We start from the raw sequence: 26,676 nt of genomic DNA, 5'->3' as shown, positions 1-26,676 counted from the left end.
AGTGCTACCGTTGCAGCAGTGCAGCAGCGCTTCGTTGTAGTTGATTAAAATATGTGCTTCAAATAAAGCTCTAAGTTTATTTGGATCTGACCAGAAATTTTGTTGTTTTTGAACTACCCTTTATTGACTTAAAACTACTTAGGCCTCAGTTAGTATACAAAACATATGCTAGTTTCAAAACATACACAAAGGTGCCCTTTTAGTAAATGTGATTTTTTTTTTCTTTAGCCAGCCGGAACTACAAAAAAAAAACATTTCAAACAAAAAACAACCATTTTTTTTATTTATGTCTTAATATCAACTTCATAATCAACCGGGTTACGCATTAAAATGTACGAACATTGAAAATATATTGCGTGAATTTACTTACAATTTTCTGATTTTCGACGCCATAAGCATTTTACGTCAATGTTGATTAAAGTATTATTTTTAGGGAGAACGATTGTGCAAGCGTGACATTTTTTGATCGGCCAACATTTGTCAAATCAGCTGATAAGAAGTGAATTTTATAATCTAATGTATAAGAATATTGAAACTTCGGTATGGGGATGGGTCCGGCGATCTCACCACTAGATAGGCTACTTGCCCTACGGGCATTTTATAATGCAGGGTACTTTTTAATTTCCTTGATTTGAAACAAGTATATTTTGAGGTTTGAAATTGCTGGATATATATTATCTTCTTTAGTGTGGCCTAAAAAAAGAACAAAAGCTGATTTATTTTTATTACGTACTTTTATTATTATTACTTAAAAAAACAGCTGTTTTTTACGCAGACTTTTGTTGTTATTAGTAAAATAAGTTTATGTTATCTTTCCACTGTCTAATTGAAATATTGTACCTTTTTCCGTATTTTCATTTCGTTTCAAAAGTAAGTTGGCCTGCAAACCAGGTTTTTGTCAAATGTATATTAGAAGCTTGGCTTTTAGTGGAGAGTAGAATTTCTGGGCTATAAAACTGGTAACGACTGCTTACTTAACCCTTCAAGGCTGAAGATGCGACCTAAAATCATCCTATGGTCTTCAAAAAAGGTCTGTTCTAGTTTTTGGCGTTATATCACCTCTATCTTTTTTTCTTTTTTTTATGGGAAAAGCTTCAAATTTAAAGCTATATCATTTAAAGCTATATCATTGAAATTACGATAAATAATTATATTTTCTTAATTTTTTTTAAACTGGGAAAATAATTCAACTTTGGTGCTCTGGCTGCAATAAAATAAGATACGGAAGTATTAAAATAATTTTCTTCCTAGTAAACAGGTAACATTTATATCTTGCTGTGCAAATAGTTTTTGTTAACCACATAATTACTCTGACCAGCCAAATGGTGTAATACGAACTATGTGTAATTGCTTGTTACTTATTCCTGCTTTTTAATAACAAACTAAATAGCCTACTATAATGACAAAAGATTAATACCAATTTGTCCCTCATATATATCTACAAATCGTCCTGAGCTTACATAGTGCGAAACTTTAATAGATTCTAGTTGTTTACCCGCCCGTAAAATACTCCCGGAAATTTATCACCTGCGGAAAATACCCCCCCCCCGTGTAAAATAGGGTTTTCCAAATTTGTGAATTTCATTTGAGTTGTGTTGTAGTTGAGAAGCTTAGTTTAGTTGAGAAGTGCTAAGGATAGTGAAAAAAGAGGAATTTACACACCATAAGATATCATAAAAACCTAGAAAAAAAGCAATTAAATTTTTGTATACAATTTCATCAAACCTAACCTGAAGAAAATTAGGCAATTGAACGAACTCCGTTGGATCGTCACCTCTTCTTAATAATCAACTACTACATTATGAAAAAATATCTCTTCAGTTAAATAAATGATAAAAATAAACGCTAGAAACATTTTTGTACTATAAGAAGGGGAGTGTCACCGTGCAGCACCCTTGTGAACATTAACCACATTTTTTCTGCCCGACAATTTGATGCCCGCTGAAAGAAAATTATTCCCAAAAATTTACTTCCCGCTGAAAATTCCACCAGACGATCCCCCCTCCCCTGCATAAAACTCCCCTCTCTGATTGTTTTGTAGTTAAGGAAGGAGGGATAGACATCAAAGGACGCGTTTTAATGCCAGAACATCTCTAACTCTCATTGAGCCATCAGATAAAAACAGAATTAGTTCTAAGGGAGAGACGAGGGGAGGATAAGGTAAGGTAGAAATTGATGTAGAACCAGGATTTTGTTTGGGGGGGGGGTGTAAAAAACTTTAAAAACACATCGCAAATGTGAAATTGATATATACTCCCTTATGATTTCTGGGAATATTTCTGGTCTACCGCTGTTATTATGATAGTAAAGAGCAAGGGCGGATCCAGGATTTTTTTTTCGGGGGGGGGGTACTAATTTTTGACTTTTTCGGGGGGGGGGGGGTTACTAATTTTGACTCAGTTTTTGACTAATTTTACTGATTTTTACTTAGGTTTTACTAATTTTCGACTTATTTTCGACTCGGTCAAAAATTTCGGGGGGGGGAGGGTTCAAACCGGGTAACCCTCCCCCCTGGATACGGCCTTGGTAAAGAGTAACATTAAACCCTAAAAATGAGCAGAATTTATTCCGTCTAAGACTGGGACTGCACCTTCCTCATCCATACCTCCACCTCATGGTCTCAGAAACGTCGCAGTGTGCTCATTAGATCAGAAATTGAGAATTCTTTTCCTTTTGTTAAGCCCGAAGTGATTGAAGACCAACCAGCCGCGGGGGGTGGGGTATTTTCTGGAGGGTATTTTCCGGACGGAGGGGGTATTTTCAGGGGGGTGGAAACGCCGTCCATCCAATAATGTGTGTTTCTTATCATCTCCTGGGAAGGGAGGATTCAGCTGTTGATAGTGGTCACGCATAACATGCGCCGAATAATAGTGTACTATTTATAAACTGAAAAAAAAATTATCGTATAATTTATATATATTTTTATAATACCAGAAGTATAAAAAAGGACATCACCCTTCTCTATCAGCGTAGTTAGGGGGAAGAAGGGGAAAACACCTCAAATAGACAACAAACTGCCCCCTCTCCCTAGCTAGCTGGCTACTCCGTTAGAAAAATCCCTAGCTAAGTCCATGATCTTTTCATGTCTGAACCGCAGTGATGATACTTGAAGTTGTTTTGGTCATCCCTCATTAGAGAGAGTTTGCACAATTTTGTTGTCATTTACCATAAAAGAGGCCTGTCATATTTAGTAGTGCTGACGAGCAATGCTACATTATTGGGCATACAAGTTATTTCTAAGGTAATTACTTGCATCAATCAGGTTTTATATAAAATGTTACTCGCTTCAAATTTCAGAAACCTGCCGCCTCAAAATAAAACTCCACAATAAAATATCCAAGTTATCTGATATGACGGGAAGGCGTCATAACAGCCAACCGTCAGGAGCACTAACGTCATTTCGTCAACAAAATTCGTCATAACATTGACGAAAAAATCTGTCAGAGCCACTAACCGTCATAACATCTAAAATTTTAAAACTTTAGTTTTTGGGGGTTTAGGGGGGAAAAGGTACCTAGGTTAGGTTAGGTTACGTATTTAATATATGCTATGCTTTACCCCCACCCCCTTGATGTACAAATATATAGCCGAAATTTCTTTCTAAACCATTATATGCTTATTATGGTAGCACCCCTGATATGACATCGGAAGCTGCATCATAACCAGGTTTTATAATCATTTTAACCACAAAACATTTTAAGCAAATAATGAACGACACTACATTTAATTAGGGTAATTTGATTGGTGCTGTTTTCCACCGAAAAATCCCCCCTCGCGGAAAAGTCCCCCTGGGAAACACCCCTGGATAATTTCCCCCGTATCCTTCTGGATACTTTCGGATGTTTATTAGAAAGGAAACTGAAAATTCTACTCACCTATTTAAGTCAGAGCAAACGCTATAGCGTTGCCTGTAGTAAAGAGCTATAAGGCTTCAATGTGTTACTATTTATTTGTTTTTTGTTGTTGTTTTCTTCCAGAGGTGGCTCATATGGAAGGGATGGTTGTATAAACTTTGGAGGGGACTCATTGGCCTTTTTAAGAGTCAAAAGTGAGTGAGTGGCAACCATCCCCCCCCCCCACACACACGCTTTTTTCCCAAAAGTATCCGATCAAAATTTTGAGATAGTCATCTTTTTCAAAGAGGCGAAATAGTCAAATAACTATGCTTCCAGGAATGACAAAAACTCCCCACATCTCTTGGAGCACGTATTGTACGTGATACAAGCTGTCAATTTTTATACATAATGTTGATTATTGGGAAAAGGGGGCAAGTTAGATCCTGAATCTCCAAAAAGACTAAGGGTATAAAGGTAAAACCTATAAAAAATGTTGAGGGGGGTGTCAAACAAAATCAAAACACCCAAAATGCAAGAGGACTGTCAAAAGGGTACAATACCAACATCTAAGAAATGGCTAAGACTATTAAGTTGGAACTTTAAAATGTAGTTAAGAAGGGGAGCAGATGCCCCAAAGGGTGCATTTTAATGCCAAAAACATCCTGACTTTCATTGAGCCTTCACATAAATACAGAATTGATTCTAAGGAGGGGGGCTGGAGATAGAAATTGATATATAATCCCTCTTGATTACGGGGAACGTTTCTGGTTGCACTGTTATTATGAAAGTAAAGAGTAACAGTAAACCGTAAAATGAGCAGAATTTGTTCCGTATAGGAGGGATTTGCCCATTCTTCATCCCCAACCTCCCCCTTATGGTCGTAGAAACTTCGGAGGATGCTCATTCGATAGGACATTGGGAGTTCTAGTCCCTTTTTTGATGTCGAAAGTGATTGGAACCAACCAGCCTCTGTTTTAGAACTGTTTTTGATATCTTATCCTTTTTTTACCCCTTAAAAAATCTGATCGAAATTTTGAGGTACCTATTTTGTACTTTCTCCGTGACTGCTCCATTTTGCATGTGGGGGAAATTTCTGCGGGGGAGGGGGTGTTCTTGCTCCCAATTTGATTTGCCCTTTAAGCATTGAATGCACCTCCAGGTTGTGGACTGTTTAGATTATTTCGAAGGAGTGCCACGTCTTAAAAAGAAAATATTGACTTGTATGACTCCACATCATCAGTAAAAAATTGAATTGCAATTATTTTTTTTTCTTAAAACAAATTGAATATCATTGCTGAACTTACTATGTAATGAAAGGCACAAACTGCTTTTGTGTGGACCACAACTCAAAAATTGCTGCCAGTCGACTAAAAGACGGAAACATCTCAAACAAAACAAAACCTCTAGAAGACCAAAGAAATTCAAAAAGTGCAAACATTTCTTCCATCTCAAAGCTACAAAACATCTCTTGAAATTCAAACCATTCGCCTCCTTCCTCTTAAAAATTGTTTGGATGCCTTCCATCCCCCTCCCTCGTATCACATCTATTGGTCCCAATGTACATGAAACCATTCAAAGTCTTATACTTGCCTGCAGCAACTTTATGTGACCTGCACTACAAGAAGAAGTTCTTGTGTGACTAAGAGACATTTCTAAAAGAATAAAGTCGAGTGATATTTTGTCGCAAAAGATTTTGAAAGTTCTGTATAGTTATAATTTTTTTAATTACATAATTTTGTCATGTAGTGTTTCTATAATTATATGAAAATTCTAAAGAATTATACGACGAGTTTACACGCACTTAAATAAAAAAAATAATATAATTATAAGAAGTATTGATGTCTGCTATAGTACCAAATAGATAAATTGTAACTTACCTTTATTCTCTTGATTTTGTTGATGTCTGCCCATACCAAGAAATAAGCTTCTGTTTATGTCAAACTCATTTAGAGGCTTGTTGTTTCTGACCATTTCAGAGAATAAGTAAATTTCTGCTTGATTTATTTTCCTTTCCTTCTTCGTGTTCTTTTTTACAATTAAGAAAAAAAAACAAGTTTTTTTTAAATGAAAGTAAGGAGTGACATTAAAACTTACAACGAACAAAAATTATTCCGTATTAGAAATGGACTGTCCCCTCTTCAACGCCACGCTCTTTCCGTTAAAGTTTTTTATTGTTTTAAAAAAATAGAGTTTTGAGAAAGAGTCAAACTTTAGCGTAAAAAGCGGAGCGTTGAGGAGGGGACAACTCCTTTCAAGTACGGAATAATTTCTGTTCGCTTTAGGTTTTAATGTCGCTCCTTACTTTTAGTTAAAAAAAAACCTTGTTTTTTTATTTAATTTCTGAACGTTTTTGAATTAATGCAGGTTTTGATTTTGGCTCACCGTACATGAATAATTAAAACCAAATTTGCATATAAATTTTACTTTTTTTGGCTGAATGGCTTTCTCGAAAGTTGTTTAATTTTATTTACGAAAGTTTTGATTAGTAATGAATATACATAACTTACGAATTAACTTACGTAACGAACTTCTATATCCTTGATTTTTATTACGTATATTAGGGGGGTTTGCCCCCACTGGTGGTGGTGCGCTCCCTTAGGTCCAATACCGTCGCTCCGTTTGCGCCTCACCAGAAGTGTGCGCAGTTTTTTTTTTCCAAATCTTTAAGAATACCGCTTAATCACAAAGCCGTTAATTAGAATAGATATCTCTTCAGACTGTACTAAAAAAACTTTAACGTAAAGAGTGAGGTATTGACTAGGGGATAAACCCAATCATATACCTAATAGTTTCTGTTCGTTTTAAGTTTTGATGTTGAAAAGGTTTCAGTTGAAAACTTGTTTTTTTTTGTTTTGTTTTAATTTCTTATCTTTTTTTTAAATAATGCTGGGAAATCTGGCGCCCCCTTGATAACAATTTCCATCCCCCATGACAACTTCCTCCATGGAAAGATCCTCACGTAACCCCCGATCCATCCCCCCCCTAATACTAGAAAAAATCCTGCCTGAAAATGTCTGTATACTTCCAAATAACCAATACTATATGTAAGCATTGGGCAAAGTTCATAACTTGCAGACCTTCCCCCGGGGACTGTGGGGGATTAAGTCATCCTCAAAGACATAGCTATTATATTTTTCGACCATGGTGAACAAAATGGCTATCTCAAAATTTTGATCGGGTGACTTTGGGAATAAAATGAGCGTAGGAGGGGGCCTAGTTGCCCTCCATTTGTTTGGTCACTTAAAAAGGGCACTAGAACTTTTAATTTCCGCTTGAGTGAGCCCTCCCGCGATATTCTAGGACTACTGGGTCGTTACGATCACCCCTGGGAAAAAAAACAATAAACAAACAAATGAACGCGCATCCGTGATCTTATTTCTGGCAAAAAATACAAAATTCCACGTTTTTGCAGATAGGAGCTTGAAACCTCTTCAGTATGGTTCTCTGATACGCTGAATCTGATGGTGTCATTTTCATTAAGGTTCTGTGACTTTTAGGGGGTGTTTCCTCCTTTTTTCAAAAAAATGTAAATTTTCTCAGGTGCGTAACTTTTGATGGGTAAAACTAAACTTAATGAAACTTACATATCTGAATTCAGCATTAAAATCTGATTCTTTTGATGATTCTATTGGTATCAAAATCCTTTTTTAGAGTTTCGGTTACTATTGAGCCGGGTCGCTCCTTACTTACAGTTCGTTACCACGAACTGTTTGATTGCTCTAGTACTGAAATTTCCAATGATGAACGTATGTAATTTCTCTGTTTCAAATTCTGCAGTCTTTACCCAACTTAGAAAACAACAATTTTATGACTTCCATTTGAATGTCTGTTTTTTTTTTGTTTTTTTTTTTAGTTTATGTCTTTTCGATTAAAATATTTTTTCCAGAGAGGAAGAAGAAGATGGTATTTTGCAGAAGCGTCAAAGGCTACTGGATTATTATTTGAATACTTCAGACAAAACGTTACACGAAACTCCATTGCACGTTGCTTCAAAGTTTGGTTCATTAGAATGTGTGGATTTGCTATGTTCATATATAGAAACCGACACAAAAAAACTGAATAAAGATGGATCAACGGCTTTGGATGTAAGTTGTTTTCTAAATATAAGGGCCAAGATTTTTCCCTGGTTCAAGAGGTTTTGAACAAGGGAATTTAATTTTTCCCTTTAATTATCTTCAATTACAATTGTCTGATAGCTCAAAACACGAAAACTTTCTGTGGAAAGTCATGGTAAAATCTTGGAAATAACTAGCCACGTTGCAAAAATAACATATTATTTTTATATAAAAAAAATGGATTAAACTAAAAATAAACTAAATGGAATAGTAGTTAGAAATTTTTTTGGAAATTCCTTGTAGGATTCTTCGATAAGATTCGGCAACGTTATATTTGAGGTGGAGTATAATAATTAATTGAGTCCAATTGCTCAATTTTACTTGCTCAGCCAAAAAATCATTCCCATCTGATTGCTGAATTATCTAATCTTTAAATTATAGTTAAATTGTTGTTTCGAATTGTTAAAGCATTAGATTACAATTATTTTAGATTGTTGAGATATTTTAAATGATATGATCATTAAATTACTATTATGTAAATAAAAGGTCGGAGGATAGCCAAGTTAATCTTTATTTGTTATAGTGAACCTTTGGGGTATGAAATACCTAAAACACAGATTCTTGTTAAAACGCTCTTAAATTGTCCAATTGTTAAAGCATTAGATTAGAACTCTTGAAATGTGAAAATAGTGCCGTGGCTTAAAATTATTCATTTTCTTCTGTATTAATAGAGGAATGAAATATTGCCAAACTTTTTTTTTCTTTTTATTTAACCCAGCAGTGTCTAAAGTATATATTAAAAGTAGGATATGCTCGAATGGAGTGACGAGAGGTCATATGAAATTGTTAAAAGAGGGTAGGAATGTTAGGAAAGGGAATAGAGAGTGGTGCTGAATTGAGTGGGGGTAGGGAACAAGGTGGCTTGGTGCTGCAATGATTTATCACTAACAGTAGTAAGAAATGATATTTACGGATAGCATTGTTTCTTTCTCTTTCAATGTAAGTACGAAACTAAGCAGAAGGATGAAAGATCTAAGGCCAAAAGAGCCAGCCATGGCAAAAACCAAAGAGAGAGATAAATCTCAAGATGATGAAAACGAACGGGACTACGGCGAGTATAAGGAAAATACACACTAACCTGACGTGGATATTTCGCCTGTATAAACAAGGCTTCTTGCTAATCTATCCGTAAGTAATGATACAGGTAAGCGGCGTTAACAAGCGTGTCTAGCTAGAATCCCATGTCTAGACACGTGTTTAGCCAGAATTCAATATTTAGGCAACGACCGTTCACAAGTAAAATTCGGTGCTTAGCTAAAACTACAAATTTAGTTTCAAATTGTCATTTCTAGCCAATCAAGAAAGCTTATGCGGGCAAAACTTTCAAAATTGTAATCTCTATTTTCACTGTCACAGAACAATGGATGAGATAAGCGAAACAATTGCCTTAATGTGCTTCACTATTATGTCTGGTATTGCATATTTGCTTAAAATGGACAAAAAACAATTAATGGGAAAACAGAATTTAGATTTCAGTTTAAAAATCTAAACATAAATGATGAAAATAGTGGAACTGGACACATTCTGATTGGCTGTAATTGAAAATCCTAGACACTGAGTTCTAGAAAATAGAACTCAATGCCTAGCCAAGCGCCTTGTGTAGCGTGTCTAGCTAAGCGCCGAATTTTACTTGTAGTACAGTAATAATACGGAAAAAAAAGGTGCCCGAACCTGGAACAAATTGATAAATTAATGATTTCTTCACAATCCGGACCAGAAAAAAGCGCTGAACAACATATCCAAAATCTCCATCTTTGCCAGCTGATGGCGTTCTGTCACGCCATACTGGGTTGCGACACAACATTGGCCTGTATGGCATCAGAAAATGAAAAGCTCTTCAGCTATTGTTATCCAGCTCGAGTTTCAGAGACGCCGGTACCCTGTTTACCAAAAAATCTGCATTTCATGAGGAGATAGCTGCGGCTGGAGAGAAAGCTTTGCTGGTGCTCTGCAGCTGCCAGGATCTACCAAGTCTTGACACTGCCAGAAACCAAGTTTTCTAGAGGAAAGTCAATACTGCCACCTCATTCATACACCCACAAGAGCTGCCTCCGACTGATGGCAGCGAAGTATCATTCGTTTCAAGTCTACAGCCAGGCTCAGATTTGGCTAGGGAACACGGTTGACCCCCTAAGCTGGGGATGGAATCTACAAGGCAACGAAGTTTTAGAGCCAAAAATGACGGATCTCACCGCTGCTCCTCGTCGTCTTCTATAGACAGTGAAGTGTTCTTGCCGAGCTGATGGTTGCGACAGTGAGGGATGCTCCCGCAAGAAAAAGGGACTGGGATGCACCATAGCTTGTCGAGTATGTAGAGGAGTTTCATGTAACAACGCGAAGTGTCAAGAAGATGAATTTTATGAGGATGAGCTTTAAGCCTGTGATTTAATTTTTCCCTGTGATTTTTGTTCCTTTGATCAATCAGATGTGCAATTTTCTTACGTTTTATTACAAATAATTTTTACCACGTCGTTTTTATGGTGATGAAGGTAAATGTATTTTGATCTCAAATGCCTGCGAAGAGCATTGTTTTTGGGGATGGGTGGGGAGGACGGGTATTAAAAAGATCTTGAAGTATCTCAGAAAACCTAGTTTGTCAACTCAAAACTGGTCTAGAAACTTCTATCGAGCGCTTGTTTTTTTTTTACCTAAAACGTTATAATATGTTCATTTTTGTTCAAAATCAGGGTATTTCTGATTTATTTTTTGACATTTCGGAGAAATTAGCATCAGATATCGTATACAGGGGTTTCGGACAAGGCGGTTCCAATGCTGTACTTTTTGTTTTGATTTGACTCTTTTTTAGGAGTTATGGGCTATGACGTCATTGATCAATATTGTACATAACAAATTTAGTTTTTCGTAAAAAATTGATTCTATTTAAAAAAAAAAGTAAAAATAGCACTAGATCTAGAGATTTCCTTTAAAATGAGCCATTGAATAACTTTCTACGATGTTCCATTGCCAAGCTATCCGTGGAAAAGGAAGAAAGAAAAAAAGATGCCGTTTAGGCAGAATGCTGAAGTAGCTTCCACTTTTCTTGATTTTCAATTCCCTTTCTTTTAAAGTCAAATGACAAAAGGTTTCCTATACAGGGGTTTCAGATATGGCGGTTCTAATGGTGTACTTTTTGTTTTGATCTGACTTTTTTTTAGGAGTTATGGGTTTTTATATTTCTTAACATTGGACCTGATCGTCTCGTACTAGGTTGTTAGCTACCGCTGCAACCCGGATGATTAAAATAATGATTACAAACAGGAAAAACCCTACGGCTTTTGCTTTTTTGGAATAGTAAGAGACAATCTTCAAATAATCTGGCAGCTTACGAATTCTAACAAATTCAATGGTTGGTTCTTTTAATGATTCGGTTTTTTTAAATTTCGATTATGATTGAGATGAGTAATTCTTATTATACAGTTCGTTACCACGAACTTTTTGATTGTTAAAAAAATAAGCACGCATAAATATTGCATTCCCTTATTTCTTCATATATGTTTACCAATAATTATGACGTCATTTGAAAATAAAAAAACTAAAATAAAATGAAAACTAAAATATAAAAAGGAATAAATTTCTTCTTATGGAAATACAAATTAAATCCCGCGTCGGGTATTTAGAACCTAACATAACATAAACCAATTTCTTAATTTTATGGTATTTTTCTAGTTTGAATTAAAATATTCAAGTTATTGCTCAGATACCATAAATATTTTTGCAGTTTACATAATAACTTAAGCAAAACTGAACTGAAAACAAAACTACGATAAAAATATGTCATATATACGAGAAAATTCAATCCTTTTGTATCTTTACAACCTATTGTAAACAGTAACCTTTTCAGTATGATTATAAATATCTTTATCTTCTCTCTATATTATAATTAGTTGAAAAAGTGCATGGAGAATTTAACTTCAAAAGATATACTGACCAAAAAAGGGGTAATTACAAAAATATTTTTACATGTTTTGATATAGAATTAAAACAATTCAAAAAATATTAAAGTAAAAATATAAAGTTTAGAGATTAGTAAAATCATCAGTCCAAATTGCAACTTGATACGATAGCAGAACTTAAGTTAATTCAGAAAATGCATCCAGTAGTTTCAAGTACATTGTTTTTCTGTAATAAGATAGTATTTTTATGGTATGCACTTATGTGTAAAATTGAAGAGCAAAAATATCAAAGAGAATATCTCAAAAATAAAAAAATCTCGAAAAATATATCTCCACGAAAAAAAGGCTTGATATATGACGTATTTTTATCTTATTTTTGTTTTCAGTTCAGTTTTGCTAAAGTTATTATGTAAACTGCAAAAATATTTAAGGTATCTGAGCAGTAACTTGAAGCTTTTAATTCAAACTAGAAAAATACCATATAATTAAAAAATAGGTTTAGAGCCTTTTACATATAGGTTTATAGCCAAATAAAAAATAGGTCAAGCCTTTTACAGAATAAATGTTTTTATTCCTTTTACCATGAATGTTTTTTTCAGTTTATAACTTTATCGATTCTGAACTAAAACAAAAATAAAATAAAAATAGATTTTTCAATTTTTACGTATCATCAATCATTGAGCCAAATTTGGTTATTAGTACACAATCGGTGCTAAATCTTACGTCAAGTCACTTATTACTTCATATATGGTTATGATTGCTTAAAAAATCAAATATCTTTAATAATATTGCAATATGAAAAGAAATAAAAAAATGCAGATAAAAATATGTCATATATACGAGAAAATTCAATCCTTTTGTATCTTTACAACCTATTGTAAACAGTAACCTTTTCAGTATGATTATAAATAACTTTATCTTCTCTCTATATTATAATTAGGTGAAAAAGTGCATGGAGAATTTAACTTCAAAAGATATACTGACCAAAAAAGGGGTAATTGCAAAAATATTTTTACATGTTTTGATATAGAATTAAAACAATTCAAGAAATATTAAAGTAAAAATATAAAGTTTAGAGATTAGTAAAATCATCAGTCCAAATTGCAACTTGATACGATAGCAGAACTTAAGTTAATTCAGAAAATGCATCCAGTAGTTTCAAGTACATTGTTTTTCTGTAATAAGATAGTATTTTTATGGTATGCACTTATGTGTAAAATTGAAGAGCAAAAATATCAAAGAGAATATCTCAAAAATAAAAAAATCTCGAAAAATATATCTCCACGAAAAAAAAGGCTTGATATATGACGTATTTTTATCTTATTTTTGTTTTCAGTTCAGTTTTGCTAAAGTTATTATGTAAACTGCAAAAATATTTAAGGTATCTGAGCAGTAACTTGAAGCTTTTAATTCAAACTAGAAAAATACCATATAATTAAAAAATAGGTTTAGAGCCTTTTACATATAGGTTTATAGCCAAATAAAAAATAGGTCAAGCCTTTTACAGAATAAATGTTTTTATTCCTTTTACCATGAATGTTTTTTTCAGTTTATAACTTTATCGATTCTGAACTAAAACAAAAATAAAATAAAAATAGATTTTTCAATTTTTACGTATCATCAATCATTGAGCCAAATTTGGTTATTAGTACACAATCGGTGCTAAATCTTACGTCAAGTCACTTATTACTTCATATATGGTTATGATTGCTTAAAAAATCAAATATCTTTAATAATATTGCAATATGAAAAGAAATATAAAAATGCAGTTTTTTTTGTACAAAGTGATTCCATTTTTTTTAGATTGGAATAGGCACTAAAACGTTTAATTTCTGTTCAAATAAGCCCTCTCGCTAAATTCTAGGACCTCTGGGTCGAGTTTTTAAGTTTCTACGAGAACTCCTTTTATACACAGCGCCCTGGTCAGAAAAAAATAATACATTTTGCCCACTAAATTCTTTACTTAGTCAGCACTATTGTGCTGCCTATTATTAGTTTAAAAACATTGCACTCCCCCCCCCAAAAAAAAATTATCTTCAAAGAAAAGCAAAGAATTTATATTTAAAAAATATAAATGTTTTTACTTTAATAACTTTAATAAATCAAATAATATTAACATTTTGATTACTAAACATCAGTAGTATATGTATATTAAACTGACAATGCACATTCATTTGTATTTTTTTCAGTAAGTGTACATTATGTTCTGGCTTTGGAAAGGCAAAAGGGTTTTGAGTCCTGCTCCTGTTAATTTCTGCTTGCTTTGATTTTGACTCGCTTATTTATTGTAATTTTTGTTCTTTTTGGGTTTCATTTATTTATCGATGCTGATTTGTGGTAGTTTCAAGCTTGGTAGATTATTTTATTTTATTTTTGCTCATTTTTGGTTTAGTGGAGTTCTTTTCTTTTCTTTGAAAAACTTATTTTGTGGAAATTTTTTTTTAATTAATTTTTGTTCGTTTTATATTAACATAGTCTTTTCACGGAAAAAGAACATAATATTTTAATTCTTTTCGTTTTTTTAAGACTTTATAGTTTGGCCTGCTATTTGTATGCCGGAGAAAAATTTTCAGGAATTTTTAACAACATACACCCTTTTAAAAATCTGGACACAAATATTAGTGTTAGTTTCATACCTAATCTTGTTGACGTGAAATAGAAAACTTGATACCATTCGCAAAAAAAAAATCTGTTTACTTTCTTTGATAGCTTGGATACATTTACGCTATTTCGATTTGGTTAAATTTTAAGAGCAGAAGTAGCCACGTAAGTTTGAACATAATACCCTCAGTCGTTCTTGGGATACTGCTGAGATGTCTTATTGCGAATTAGTATTAACAAAGTTCATATTGATTTAATCTTAAGGACAAATTTAGTTTTTTAAAATATTGGGTAAATAGGACGGTGGGCTTGGGAGGAGGATTAGTTGTCTTCCAATCACTTTCCACTGTTAAAAAGGTCATTAGCCATTCCAGTTTCCAATCGAATGAGCCCTTTTCCAAGTTTCTACGACAACTCCTTCGATACGAAGTGCCCTGGTCTTGTGCCCTGGTTATAAAAATGGGACTGCAATAAGTACTATATTTGAAACATGGATGGCTGCAGGGTTGGTGGGAGGGTGGGGGGTTAATCGGTGACTATCTGGCCTTGGATGTTAGTTACCCTCCAATCACTTTCGACTATTACAAAGGGCACTAGCCCTCTAAATTTCAAATTGAATGAGCCCCTGTTGAAGTTTTACGACAACTCTATAAGAACGTTATATGCCCCCAGGGCAGAACTTACAACCTTTGCCCTTGGGGCTCTAGGGGGGTTTTTCATCCTTAAAAACATAATTTACAGAACTTTAAACAGCGTTGAACAAAATGGTTATATCTAAACTTTCATTAAATTTTTTTAGTGAAATGGTGGACGTAAGAGGGGGGTTAATTACTCTCCACTCACTTTCGACTATTAAAAAGGGCAATTTCAATTTCCAATCAAATGAACCTTTTTTGAAATTTCTATAACAACTTACTATATAAACTTTATATGCCCCCAGGCCATAACTTACAACCCTTGCAGAGAGGGCTCTGAGGGGGTTATCATCCTATAAGGGCTAATTTCCAGAACTTTCAACTACGTTAAACAAAATGAATATCTCAAAATTTGATTGGATGTGTTTGAGGAAACAGTGGGCGTGAGAGGGGAGTTAGTCGCCCTTCAGTCACTTTCTACTATTAAAAAGGGCACTAGCCCTTTCAATTTCCAGTTGAATGGGTCCTTTTGAAGTTTCTACGCTTTCAATAAAAACCTCAAACGCCCCCAGGGCATAACTTACAACCCTTGCCTGAGGGCTGTGAGGGGGGGAGGGGTTTTCACCCTTAAAAACTCAATTTTTGAACCTTTCAACTATGTTGAATGAAGTGGCAGTCTAAAATATTCTCTGGATATGTTTAGAGACAAGATGGACTTACGATGGGAGTTATTTACCATCAAAACACTTTTGAATATTAAAATGGGCACTAGCCCTTTGAATTTCCAATCGAATGAGCCCTTTTTCAAGTTTCTACGACAAAGGTTTCAATAAAAAACTTATACGCCCCCAGGGCATAACTTATAACCCTGGCTCTGAAGACTTCGGGGGGAGTGTTCTGCTCAAAGGTATAATTTCCTGAACTTTGAACTGCGTGGAACAAAATGGCTATCTCAAAATCTTTATTGGATGTGTTTGGGGAAATGGTTGGCTTGGAAGGGGTGTTAGTTGCTTTCCAATTACTTTTGACTATTAAAAAAGGTACTAGCCATTTCAATTTCCAATCGAATGAGCCCTTTTTTGAGTTTTTATGACAACGCATTATATAAAAACTTAATATGCCCCTTGGGCATAAATTACAACCCTTACCCTGAGGGCTGTGGGGGGGGGGGGGGTTGTCATCCTCAAAGACCTAATTACCAGAACGTAAAACTACATTGAATAAAATGGCCATCTCAAAGTTTTGATTAGATGTGTTTGGGGAAAAGGTGGGCGTGAGGGGCGGGATAGTTGCCCTCTAATCACTTTCGACTATTAAAAAGGGCAAAAGCCCTTTGAATTTCCAATCGAATGAGCCTTTTTAAAGTTTCTACGACAACGCCTTCTATACAAAAACCATATATGCCCCCAGGGCATAACTTACAACCCTTGCCCTAAGGGCTGTGGGGGACTGTCCTCAAAAACATAATTTCTATATTGTAATCAACTACGCTGAACAAAATCGCTATCTTAGAATTTTGATTGGATGTTTTTTGGGAAATGGTGGGCATGGAAGGGGTGTTAGTTGCATTTAAATAACTTTTTAATATAAATAAGGGCACAAGCCACTCCAATTTCCAATTGAATGAATGCTTTTCTAAGTTTCTACGACAACTTCTTAGATACGAAGTGCTCTGCTCTTAAGGAAATAATTAATAAATAATACATTGTGCCAAAATCGTTCTTATATGTCCCCAGGGCATAAATTAAAACCCTTGCCCTGAGGGTTGTGGGGGAGTATCCTCCTCTTTAATTAGTCCCCGTTTCTTGTCTCGTTCTCGAGTGTCCCCCTTCTTTACTTAGGCAGCGCGATCGTGCTGCCTATGATTTATACAACAACTTTCTATATAAACCTTATATGCCCCCAGGCCATAACTTACAACCCTTGCACTGAGGGCTCTGAGGGGGTTATCATCCTAAAAGACCTAATTTCCAAAACGTTAAACTACGTTGAACAAAATGGATATCTCAAAATTTTGATTGGATGTGTTTTGGAAAATGATGGGTGTGAGAGGGGCGTTAGTCGCTATCCAATCACTTTCAACTATTAAAAAAGGCACAGCCTTTTCAATTTCCAATTGAATGAGCCCTTTTGAAGTTTTTACGACAACGCTTTCAATAAAAAACTTTATTTGCCCCAGGGCATAACTTACAACCCTTGCCCTGAGGGCTGTTGGGGGAGGGGTTGTCATCCTTAAAGACCTAATTTCCAAAACTTTCAACTACGTTGAATAAAATGGCTATCTAAAAATTTTGATTGTATGTTTTTGGGGAAAAGGTGGGTGTGAAATGGGGGTTAGTTGCCCTCAAATCACTTTCGACTATAAAAAGGGGGACTATGCCTTTGAATTTCAAATCAAATGAGCCCTTTTTCAAGTTTCTACGACAAAGATTTCAATAAAAACCTTGTATGCCCCCAGGGCATACTTATAAAACTTACCCTGAGGGTTGTTGGGGAGTGTCCTGCTCAAAAAATATATTTTCTATCTGGAAATTAACTACGCTGAACAAAATGGCTATCCCAATTTTTTTTTTGGATGTGTTTAGGGGAATGATGGGTTGGGGGGGGGCTAGTTGCCCTCCAATCACTTTCGACTACCAAATAGGGCACTAGGCCTTTGAATTTCCAATCGAATGAGCTTTTTTTGAAGTTTCTACGACAACGTCTTCTTTAAAAACCTTATATACCCCCAGGGAATAACATAAAACCCTTGCCCTGAGGGCTGTGGGGGAGTGTCATCCTCAAAAACATATTTTCTATCTTTTATTATATCTCTCACTTCAAAGTTATAAGTGTTTCCTGGAACCAAACTTTATTTATGCTCAAGTTCTAAAGAGCGTAGTTTTTGTGCTACATTTTTCGTAGAAAATAATGTCAGTATTTATTTTAATTTAGTTTTCAGTTCAGAATCGCTAAGGTTATTATATAAACTTCAAAAATATTTATAGTGTTTGATCAGTAATATTAATTTTTCAATTCAAATTAGAAAAGTACCTTAAAGTTTTTAAATTAGTTTTATTTTTTGTTTTATTGAATCAACGAAAGTTTTATTTCATCTCTCACTTCAAAGTTACAATGTCTGACTTCAAAGTTACAACATCTAAAGTGTGTATCGTTTCTGCTACATTTTCGTAGAAAATAAATTAAATTTTGTATTTATTATAGTTTTCAGTTCAGAATCGCTATTGTTATTAAGTAAACTGCAAAAATGTTTTTGGTGTCCGAGCATTTATTTTAATTTTTTATTTCAAAATAAAAAAATACCTGAAAATTTTAAAATTAGTTTTGTTTTTTGTACGTATCTATAACAATATAGATACGTACTTTACGGGGTTAGGCCAAAAAAGTTTGGATCCAGGATACAATAATAACTTTGAACACAGATGAAATCAAATTAATGGCGTAAAAAAATGGCGTAGCGAGTCAATTGAAGCAAAAGGAAAACCAAACTAATTTTTAAACTTTCAGGTTTTTTCTGGGTTGAATTAAGAAATGGAAATTATTGATCAGACACCATAAATATTTTTGCACTATGCAGTTAAATAAAATTATTTTATTTAAAATTTTCAGGAATTATTCTAGCTTCAGTTGACAAATAAGATTTTTTTGTAATAACTCTATGGTTATAACCTATATACGATTATAATGTCATTGATCAAGCTTGTACATGAAAATGCAGTTTTTTGTTAAAATTGATGCTATTTAAAAACAAATAATTAATCTTTAATTACAAAAGGAACTAGATGTAGCAATTTGCTTTAAAATGAGCCCTTGTACAGCTCTCTATGATTTTCCAGGGCCCAGCTAGCTGAGGAGAAAAAAAAAAACGGAAAGAAAAAAATATGCCGTATGTGGAGAATATCGTGGTTAAAGTCAATTTTCTTGATTTTCAAGCCAAAATATTTTCCTTTTTATTCAAGCCAAGGGACGGTACGTTTGCTATATAGAGGTTTTGGACAAGGCGGTTCTAATAGTGCACTTCTTGTTTTGATCTGAATCTTTTCTCAGGAGTTATGGGTTACTTTAGTTTTTACTATGGGACGTGATCGTCTCTTACTGGGTTGCTAGCTACCGCTGCAACCCGGATTAATTAAAAAAACTTTTTCCACAAATTAAGTTTTTCAAAGAAAAGCAGAGATTAAACCAACAATGAGCAAAAATAATATAAAAAAATCTACCAAGCGTGAAGCTATCACAAATCAGCATCGATAAATAAATGAAACCCAAAACGAACAGAAATTAAAATAAATAACCGAGTTAAACTCAAAACCAGCAGAAATTAACATGAGTAGGGCTCAAAAGCCCTATGTCATCCCTTGGCTAGAACATAATTTGCACTTTACTGAAAAGATATAAACGTTTTTTCTTTTATAATTTTAATAAATCAAATAATATTAACATTCTGATTACTAAATATCAGTATACGTATATTAAACTGACAATGCACATTGTCAAAATATAAATGTTTCTACTTTTATAACTTTAATAAATCAGATACTATTAACATTTTGATTACTAAATATCAGTTTATGTATATTAAACGGACAATACACATTCATTTGTATTTTTTTCAGTAAAGTGCAAATTATGTTCTGGCCTTGGGATGGCATAGGGGTTTTGAGCCCTAATCATGTTAATTTCTGTTCGTTTTGAGTTTGACCCAGTTATTTATTGTAAATTCTGTTCGTTTTGGGTTTCTTTTATTTATCGATGCTGATTTGTGGTAGTTTCACGCTTGGAAGATTTTTTTTTGCTCATTTTTGGTTTAATGGGGCTCTTTAGTTTTCGTTGAAAAACTTATTTTGTGGAAAGTTTTTTTGATTAATTTCTGTTGTTCTATATTGACATAGTCTTTTCAGGGAAAAAGAAAATAATTCTTTAAATCTTTTTGTTTTTTTTCAAGACTTTATAGTTTGGCCTGCCATTTGTATGCTGGCGAAAAATTTTCAGCAATTTTTAACAATATACACCCTTTTAAAAATCTGGACACAAATATTAGTGTTTAATTTAGTTTCATACCTCCTCTAGTTGGTATGGTTTTTCTTTCTTGTTTTCCACAGGTAGCTTGGCACTGAAACATCATAGAGAGTTGTTTAATGGCTCATTTTAAAGGAAATTAATTGGGTTAAAAATCTTTTGTAACCAAAATAAATTATTTCTAAGAGAGAATAAATCTTTCAATTAAAAACTGCATTTTTGATGTCTTTTCATACTGCAGTCTTTTCAAAGATATTTGATTTTTGCACTTAAATCATTATCGTATACCAGCGGTAAGATTTGAACCCACGCCTCCAAAGAGACTGGTGGCTAGCACCAGCTCCTTGGACCACTCGGCCACGCTGCCGATCTCATAACTATATATTGGAATCAGGGTTGCAGTAGTAGCTAGCAACCTAGTAAGAGACGATCAGTCCAATGCTAAGAAATATAAAAACCCAGAACTCCTAAAAATAGAGTCAGATCAAAACAAAAGTATATAGTAAAGAACGACCTCTTACCTATACTAAATTTTATACGCCACTTAAGTATAGTATAGGTTAGTAATTCCACAGATATTTTGGCACTGGAACATCGTAGAGAGTTGTTCAGTGGTTACATTAAAAGTTATGATAAAGAACGACCTCTTGCCTGTACTAAATTTTATACGTCACTTAATTATAGTATAGGTTAGTAATTCCACAGATAAGTTGGCACTGGAACATCGTAGAGAGTTGTTCAATGTTATAGTAAAGAATGAACTCAAACCGATAGTACTTATTAATAATAAATAGGGAATATGTAAGTTTCATCGGCATCATTGCTCTAGAGATGACTGAAACTTAGTGTTCGTGGTATTTGGTCACCAGTGTTATACCGGTAGGCCACAACGCCACTGGCTTGGTAATATATGGGTGTCACCACTTATTGGAGGGGAAAGTGCCGGCCCCAAAATATAATGCTATGCCCGTGTCTACCACACCGTCTCTATAAATATCGGGTTTGGTACTACCCGATTTACAGTATACCCTGTCCCAGGGTATGATCGAGTGGTCAAATGGCCACTTTCTTTGTACCCGCCTTGGGTTGCGGCTAGAAAATCTCTAACTCTCTCCTTGCTGGTAACAATCTCCCGGTCAATATAATAGTGACGGTACCTCGTAGCTCTATTTCTACCCTGCCTGGGTTACGGAAACTAGTACACAGTTTGTAGAAAATACCTTACTTGTATTCTTTCAAAAGGGTCACAATAATCCCACATAAATATATCTCCCCGAACGGAGTCTAAACGCAGACTAAAACAAAATAATATTTTTCACACAACTGTTCATATGGATGGACCTTCGCTTGGCCCAGCCAATCAGCTATATCCCTATTCAAACCTAATTCTACCTCTTAGATTTATCTTTCAATGACTCCCAAACCAGGAAGTACCAAAAATAGAACTTGGTTCAAAGCTTACTTATTGCGACACCTCTAACTTAACAACGAGAATTTAACCTGTCTTTTGAAATTATTATTTGAAAAAAACTACGTTTTCTAAAGAGTTAAAGAGGCTGAGTTACAAGGTCGAACCTTAAAACGTACAGGGATTAGGAGGCACAGTTGGGGAGCTACCACCCCCCAAACCCCCGCTTTCGCAGCCTTTAAATATAAAAAAAATTTCTTTAAACTGAAAGTAAGGAGCGACATTAAAACTTAAAAAGAACAGAAATTATTCCGTATATGAAAGAGGCTGTGCCCTCCTCAACGCCTCGCTCTTTACGCTAAAGTTTGACTTTCTCACAACTCTTTTTTTAAACAATAAAAACTTTAGCGTAAAGAGCGAGGCGTTGAGGAGGGCACAGCCTCTTTCATATACGGAATAATTTCTGTTCTTTTAAGTTTTAATGTCGCTCCTTACTTTCAGTTTAAAGAAATTTTTTTTATATTTAAAGGCTGCGAAAGCGGGGGTTTGGGGGGTGGTAGCCCCCCAACTGTGCCTCCTAATCCCTGTACGTTTTAAGGTTCGACCTTGTAACTCAGCCTCTTTAACTCTTTAGAAAACGTAGTTTTTTTCAAATAATTTCTGCACGTTTTTGTACAGTTTATTACTTATTATTGCTTGACTAACTGTTAGCTGATCGTGTCAGGAGTTAAAGTTGGGGGGCTGCCGCCCCCAAACCCCCCGCTCTTGAACATTCTTGTGTTAAGGCTTTTAATTCCTGAATACTCAAATCACGTCGTACAGGGTGCCTCCTAATCCCTGTACGTTTTAAGGTTCGAACTTGTGACTCAGCCTCTTTAACAGCCCCCCAACTGTGCCTCCTAATCCCTGTACGTTTTAAGGGTCGACCTTGTAACTCAGCCTCTTTAACTCTTTAGAAAACGTAATTTTTTTCAAATAATTTAAAAAAGAAACTGAGTTTCTTTTCAAAGTATATAAAAAAGTTGCTCTGATGGTGAATCGAACCCGAGTTTTCCGCCTGAAAGTCTGAAGTCTCAGCCGCTGGACTATACAAACACAATAGTAATTGTTGTTTAGCAAATAGAAGGTATTTTCGACGCAAGCAAATTCCCAAAAATCTTGATATGTGGTTTTTGGAAAACAGGGAAGGAGTGATCAGATTGAGCTGAAATTTCGACGATAAGCTCCCCGGCCCCAGGAAAGCTTAACCTCTAAATTTCAGCCCGATCGGACAACGTTAAAGGGGGGCTGTGGAGGGAAAAATTAACATGGGCTAATATAGGAAAACGAGGTTTTTCGTAAATGTAAAGTCGGGGGATAATTTTTTCTTTCTTAAAATATAAAACAGACAGAACCTGGAGAATTATTATTAGAATGAGTCCTCATACACCCATAGCCGGTGCCAACTGGGTCCTCTTGACATGGCTAAGAAAACAAAAAAGAAAGTACGGTTAATGGGCGCGATTTTTTTTTTTTTCCACAGGAAGAAGTAATCGTATTAAGCTTAATTCTTGAAGATAAGCTCCCGGTCTCTAGGAAAGACATACCTATATATTTATGACCTATCGATCCACTTTCATGGGGGGATAGGGGGGGAGGGTCCAAAATTCTGGCCCAGGATAAACACTGACGAGCAAGTTAGTGAAAACTGAAATTCTGCAAGGTTCTTAGTTTGAGCTTGGGCTACAAAATGCAATTACCGCCGTCTCTCTGCGACCTCTAGGACCTGAAATCGCTTAACATTGTGGTGGGTCGCCTCTTTATAGAGGCACAAGTGTGCCTCCTTGATACTATAAGCAAATGTAATTAACAAAACGAAAACAGTTCATTTATCTGAAAGGAAAAAAAAAAACAGGGGTGGAACCCCAACCCCCCCCCCCCCCCCCGTAAGATAAATGACCGCCCACGCGCTACCTTGGTCCACCCTTACAAACATAAACACATAACTTCAACTTTACAAAATCCATTTGCCTTCTCTCTTCCACCATTGTCTGTGGTACTACTTTCACCGCTTGTCTCTGGATCAGTCGTCATCGACACGTCTTTACTGTAGGACCACCATGGTATAAATCGTATAGCATCCGCATTAGGTTTTGAAAGTTGAAGTCCCCAAGATTCGTAGACAATTATTGTGCGTAGCACAATCAAAAACAAAAAAGTTCTCGCTCTCACGAATTTACATTTGAGAGGAGCAGAGAATCAGTTTCTAGCACAGGTGATGATGCCAGCCATCATGAAAAATTGGCTGCACTAGCCTTTTAATTTCCATCCGTGGAAACAACCCCACATCTCAATCAAAAAATAAATTGCCCCTTTGCATAATTTCAAATAATCTAAGGCCGAAAATGCAAAGGCCTTTGAAAACGATAAAGGCACTGGAAATGAAGTAAATTTTGCGCGAACCATGAATTGCTTTTTTTCTGGGTTCCCTCCCCTGGGATAATTAACTGAAGAATGTTGATGTTAATTGAAGATGAAACTTAGATACATCTCCCACAGAGTACAATTTGCCGGAAATAATTGTCGGCTCCCATGAAGAATAACAGCTATGAATAGGGTTACTGGACAAATGTTTGGGTGAAGTATGAAGTGACTGGGAGAGAGTATCCCCCAAGGACTCCAGATCAGAGAGGCAAAATCTCGGTAAAGGGATCACAACTTGTCCACCAGTTGTGCATTGAGGAAAAGGGCTATCTTTCGCGACTTCCCGCAGGGGATCTTCCCCAAGGGATTTTTCCCCCTCATAAAGGAACAAACCCTCTTTTGAGTTGATCAGACCAATATCAGATTCCTTCCCAAATTTTTTCAATCCGACTCGACATTCCATATCTCCCAACTTTCCCCCAACCCGCTGTAGGTCATTCATCTCTATTTTGTAACCATCTTGTTTTATTCCCCATGGGTCATTGATCTCTTTTCCCCCTATTATTTATGTTATCAAGGCACAGCCCATCCAATATTTTTTTATTTTTCGCCACTGCAGGCTGAATCTCCAAATGTTGCCTCTTTTCTACACGTCTCTTTTCTCAGTTTTGTCATTCGCGCAAAATAACAAATCATCGTTAAATATGATTTGGACTCCAGTATCCACCATATTTGACTGCATAACTTCATTGTAGCTCCATTTAATATTTCTTTTCTCTCTTTTAGTCTTCTTTATTCTTACCGCCGAAACAAATAGTTCGTTATCAAATGGGAATTGAACTCCGACATTTGGTTTTTCATATTCTACTAAAATTTCTCGAACTTTCCGAGGAAAAGTGCGTACAATAAATTTTGTCTCCTTTTTCTCTGGTACAATCAGCGCCTCATTTTGGCATGTACTTGTTAAAGTCTCATATTCTTTAAAAGTGTTCTCGTTTTTTATTTTCTGCAAAGATATCTCCAAAGTCTCCTCCTAGTAAAATATCTATAGGTACTAAGCCTACTTTTATCGTTTTTCTCTGGACCGTACCGTCTTTCTTTGCAATCTCTATTCTTACCCAAGCAGACGGGCATTGGTGCTTATCTCCATAATAATACAATGTTGTAATCTTATTTTTATGGTCTATCTCTGTTCTATTAATTAGGTCTATTCGCACAAAAGTTTGCTCACTCCCTGAGTCAATTATCATTTCCGTCAGTTTTCCGTTTAATTTTCCTTCTATTTTATGTGATTTCACAAACTCGTCAATATTTCCTTGATTATGCGCTATAGCCCAATTTGTTCTTTTATATGTTACTTTTTCATCTTTATTATGGCAGTTTTTAGAAAAAGGCTCCGAGAAATCAATTTTTACCAGATTATCATCATTTAGAGTATCAAGCATTTCTTTTTTCCGATAGGGCGGCACAGCCTTCCATTTTGTTTTATGGGCCGATCCATCTCCCCCCGTAGTTAACGGAGTATTGTATTTTTCCGTCGTTTTTTCAAAATTGTATATGTATAAATGTACATCTTCATTTTCTTTCATTGGTTGAAGGTTTACTGCCTGCATTATCTCTATTGTAAACGATTTCTGAGGCTCTTGGGAATTTCTCCCTGCAACCATTTGCATTAGTTCTCTTCTATCCTCCCTATCTGCCTCTTCTTTTCGTTCTCTAGCTATTCTCTCTTTCTCTCTTTCTTGTCTATCTTTCTCTCTTTCTTTTCTATCTTCCTCCTCCTTTTTTCTCTAGCTACTTCTCTTTCTCTCATGAAATTTCATATTTGTTTTGTTGTATCTATTTGAGTGCTTTTTTGCGAGCTCCTGCTTGATCTCGATTCAACACCTCTCCTTCTACTTGGACTACTTTGATTTCGTCTTTCATTATTTTTTCTTAATTCATTTTCTGAATCTGTTCGTTCTATATCCGTATTTTCTCTTTCTTTATAGGCTACTCTAGCCTTTCCGTCCTCTTTTCTATTCTTTCTTATTTCATCTTTCTCAGCCTGCATTTTTTTCTTATATTCTCGGAACTATCTCTCTAAGGCCTCCACATTAGCCTTTCTTTCTATTTTCCTACTTTTTCTATGGGCTTCACTCGCCCTTTTTGGTCTTGAGTTAATCTCATCTCTGTCCGACATAATTTCAAAATTCCGTTAACTTCAAATTACCTCTTCAGTCTAACTGAAAATTCTTTTATCCATGTAACTTCCGGTTTCTAGCGAAAACTTGTTTTGACACGCAGCAATTTTAGCCTTATATTTTTAAATACTAATTAGTTGCGCGATATATTGATTCTTAAATTTTTTAATTATGATCTCACAAGGCACAGCCCATAATAGATCTTCATAATTCTATTAAATGATTCCGTATTTCTTTCTTTTCTCTTTATATGTAACCACAATAGGCTACTATCACTATGTAGGCTAACTCAACTAGTCTCTTCGAAAACGCGAAATTCTTTTACTATCAGTGCTGTTGATTGCTCCTTTTGTTGCTGCCACCAATGTTCGGGGTATTTGGTCACCAGTGTTATACCGGTAGACCACAACGCCACTGGCGTGGTAATATACAGGTGTCACCACTTATTGGAAGGGAAAGCCCCGGCCCCAAAATATAATGCTGTGCCCGTGTCTACCACACCGTTTCTGCAAATATCGGGTTTGGTACTACCCGATTTACAGTATACCCTGTCCCAGGGTATGATAACGCGATCGAGTGGTCAAAT

At 35.3% G+C, this 26,676-nt stretch overlaps 1 protein-coding gene across 1 annotated transcript in view; it reads left to right on the top strand.

The window, feature by feature from the left end:
* Ankle2 (ankyrin repeat and LEM domain-containing protein 2) overlaps positions 1-26,676 on the top strand; it is a 220,264-nt gene that overhangs the window by 63,610 nt on the left and 129,978 nt on the right. Inside the window, exon 4 of the mRNA XM_089104640.1 lies at positions 7,723-7,921. Within this exon, the coding sequence (XP_088960766.1) occupies positions 7,723-7,921 (199 nt within the window). The remainder of the gene's footprint in view (positions 1-7,722; positions 7,922-26,676) is intronic.

The sequence above is a fragment of the Artemia sp. Qi Xiang Cuo genome, chromosome 2 (genome assembly GCF_049724085.1).
Source record: "Artemia sp. Qi Xiang Cuo chromosome 2, ASM4972408v1, whole genome shotgun sequence".
NCBI lineage: Eukaryota > Metazoa > Arthropoda > Branchiopoda > Anostraca > Artemiidae > Artemia > Artemia sp. Qi Xiang Cuo.
This window is presented reverse-complemented; position numbering and strand designations above follow the sequence as displayed.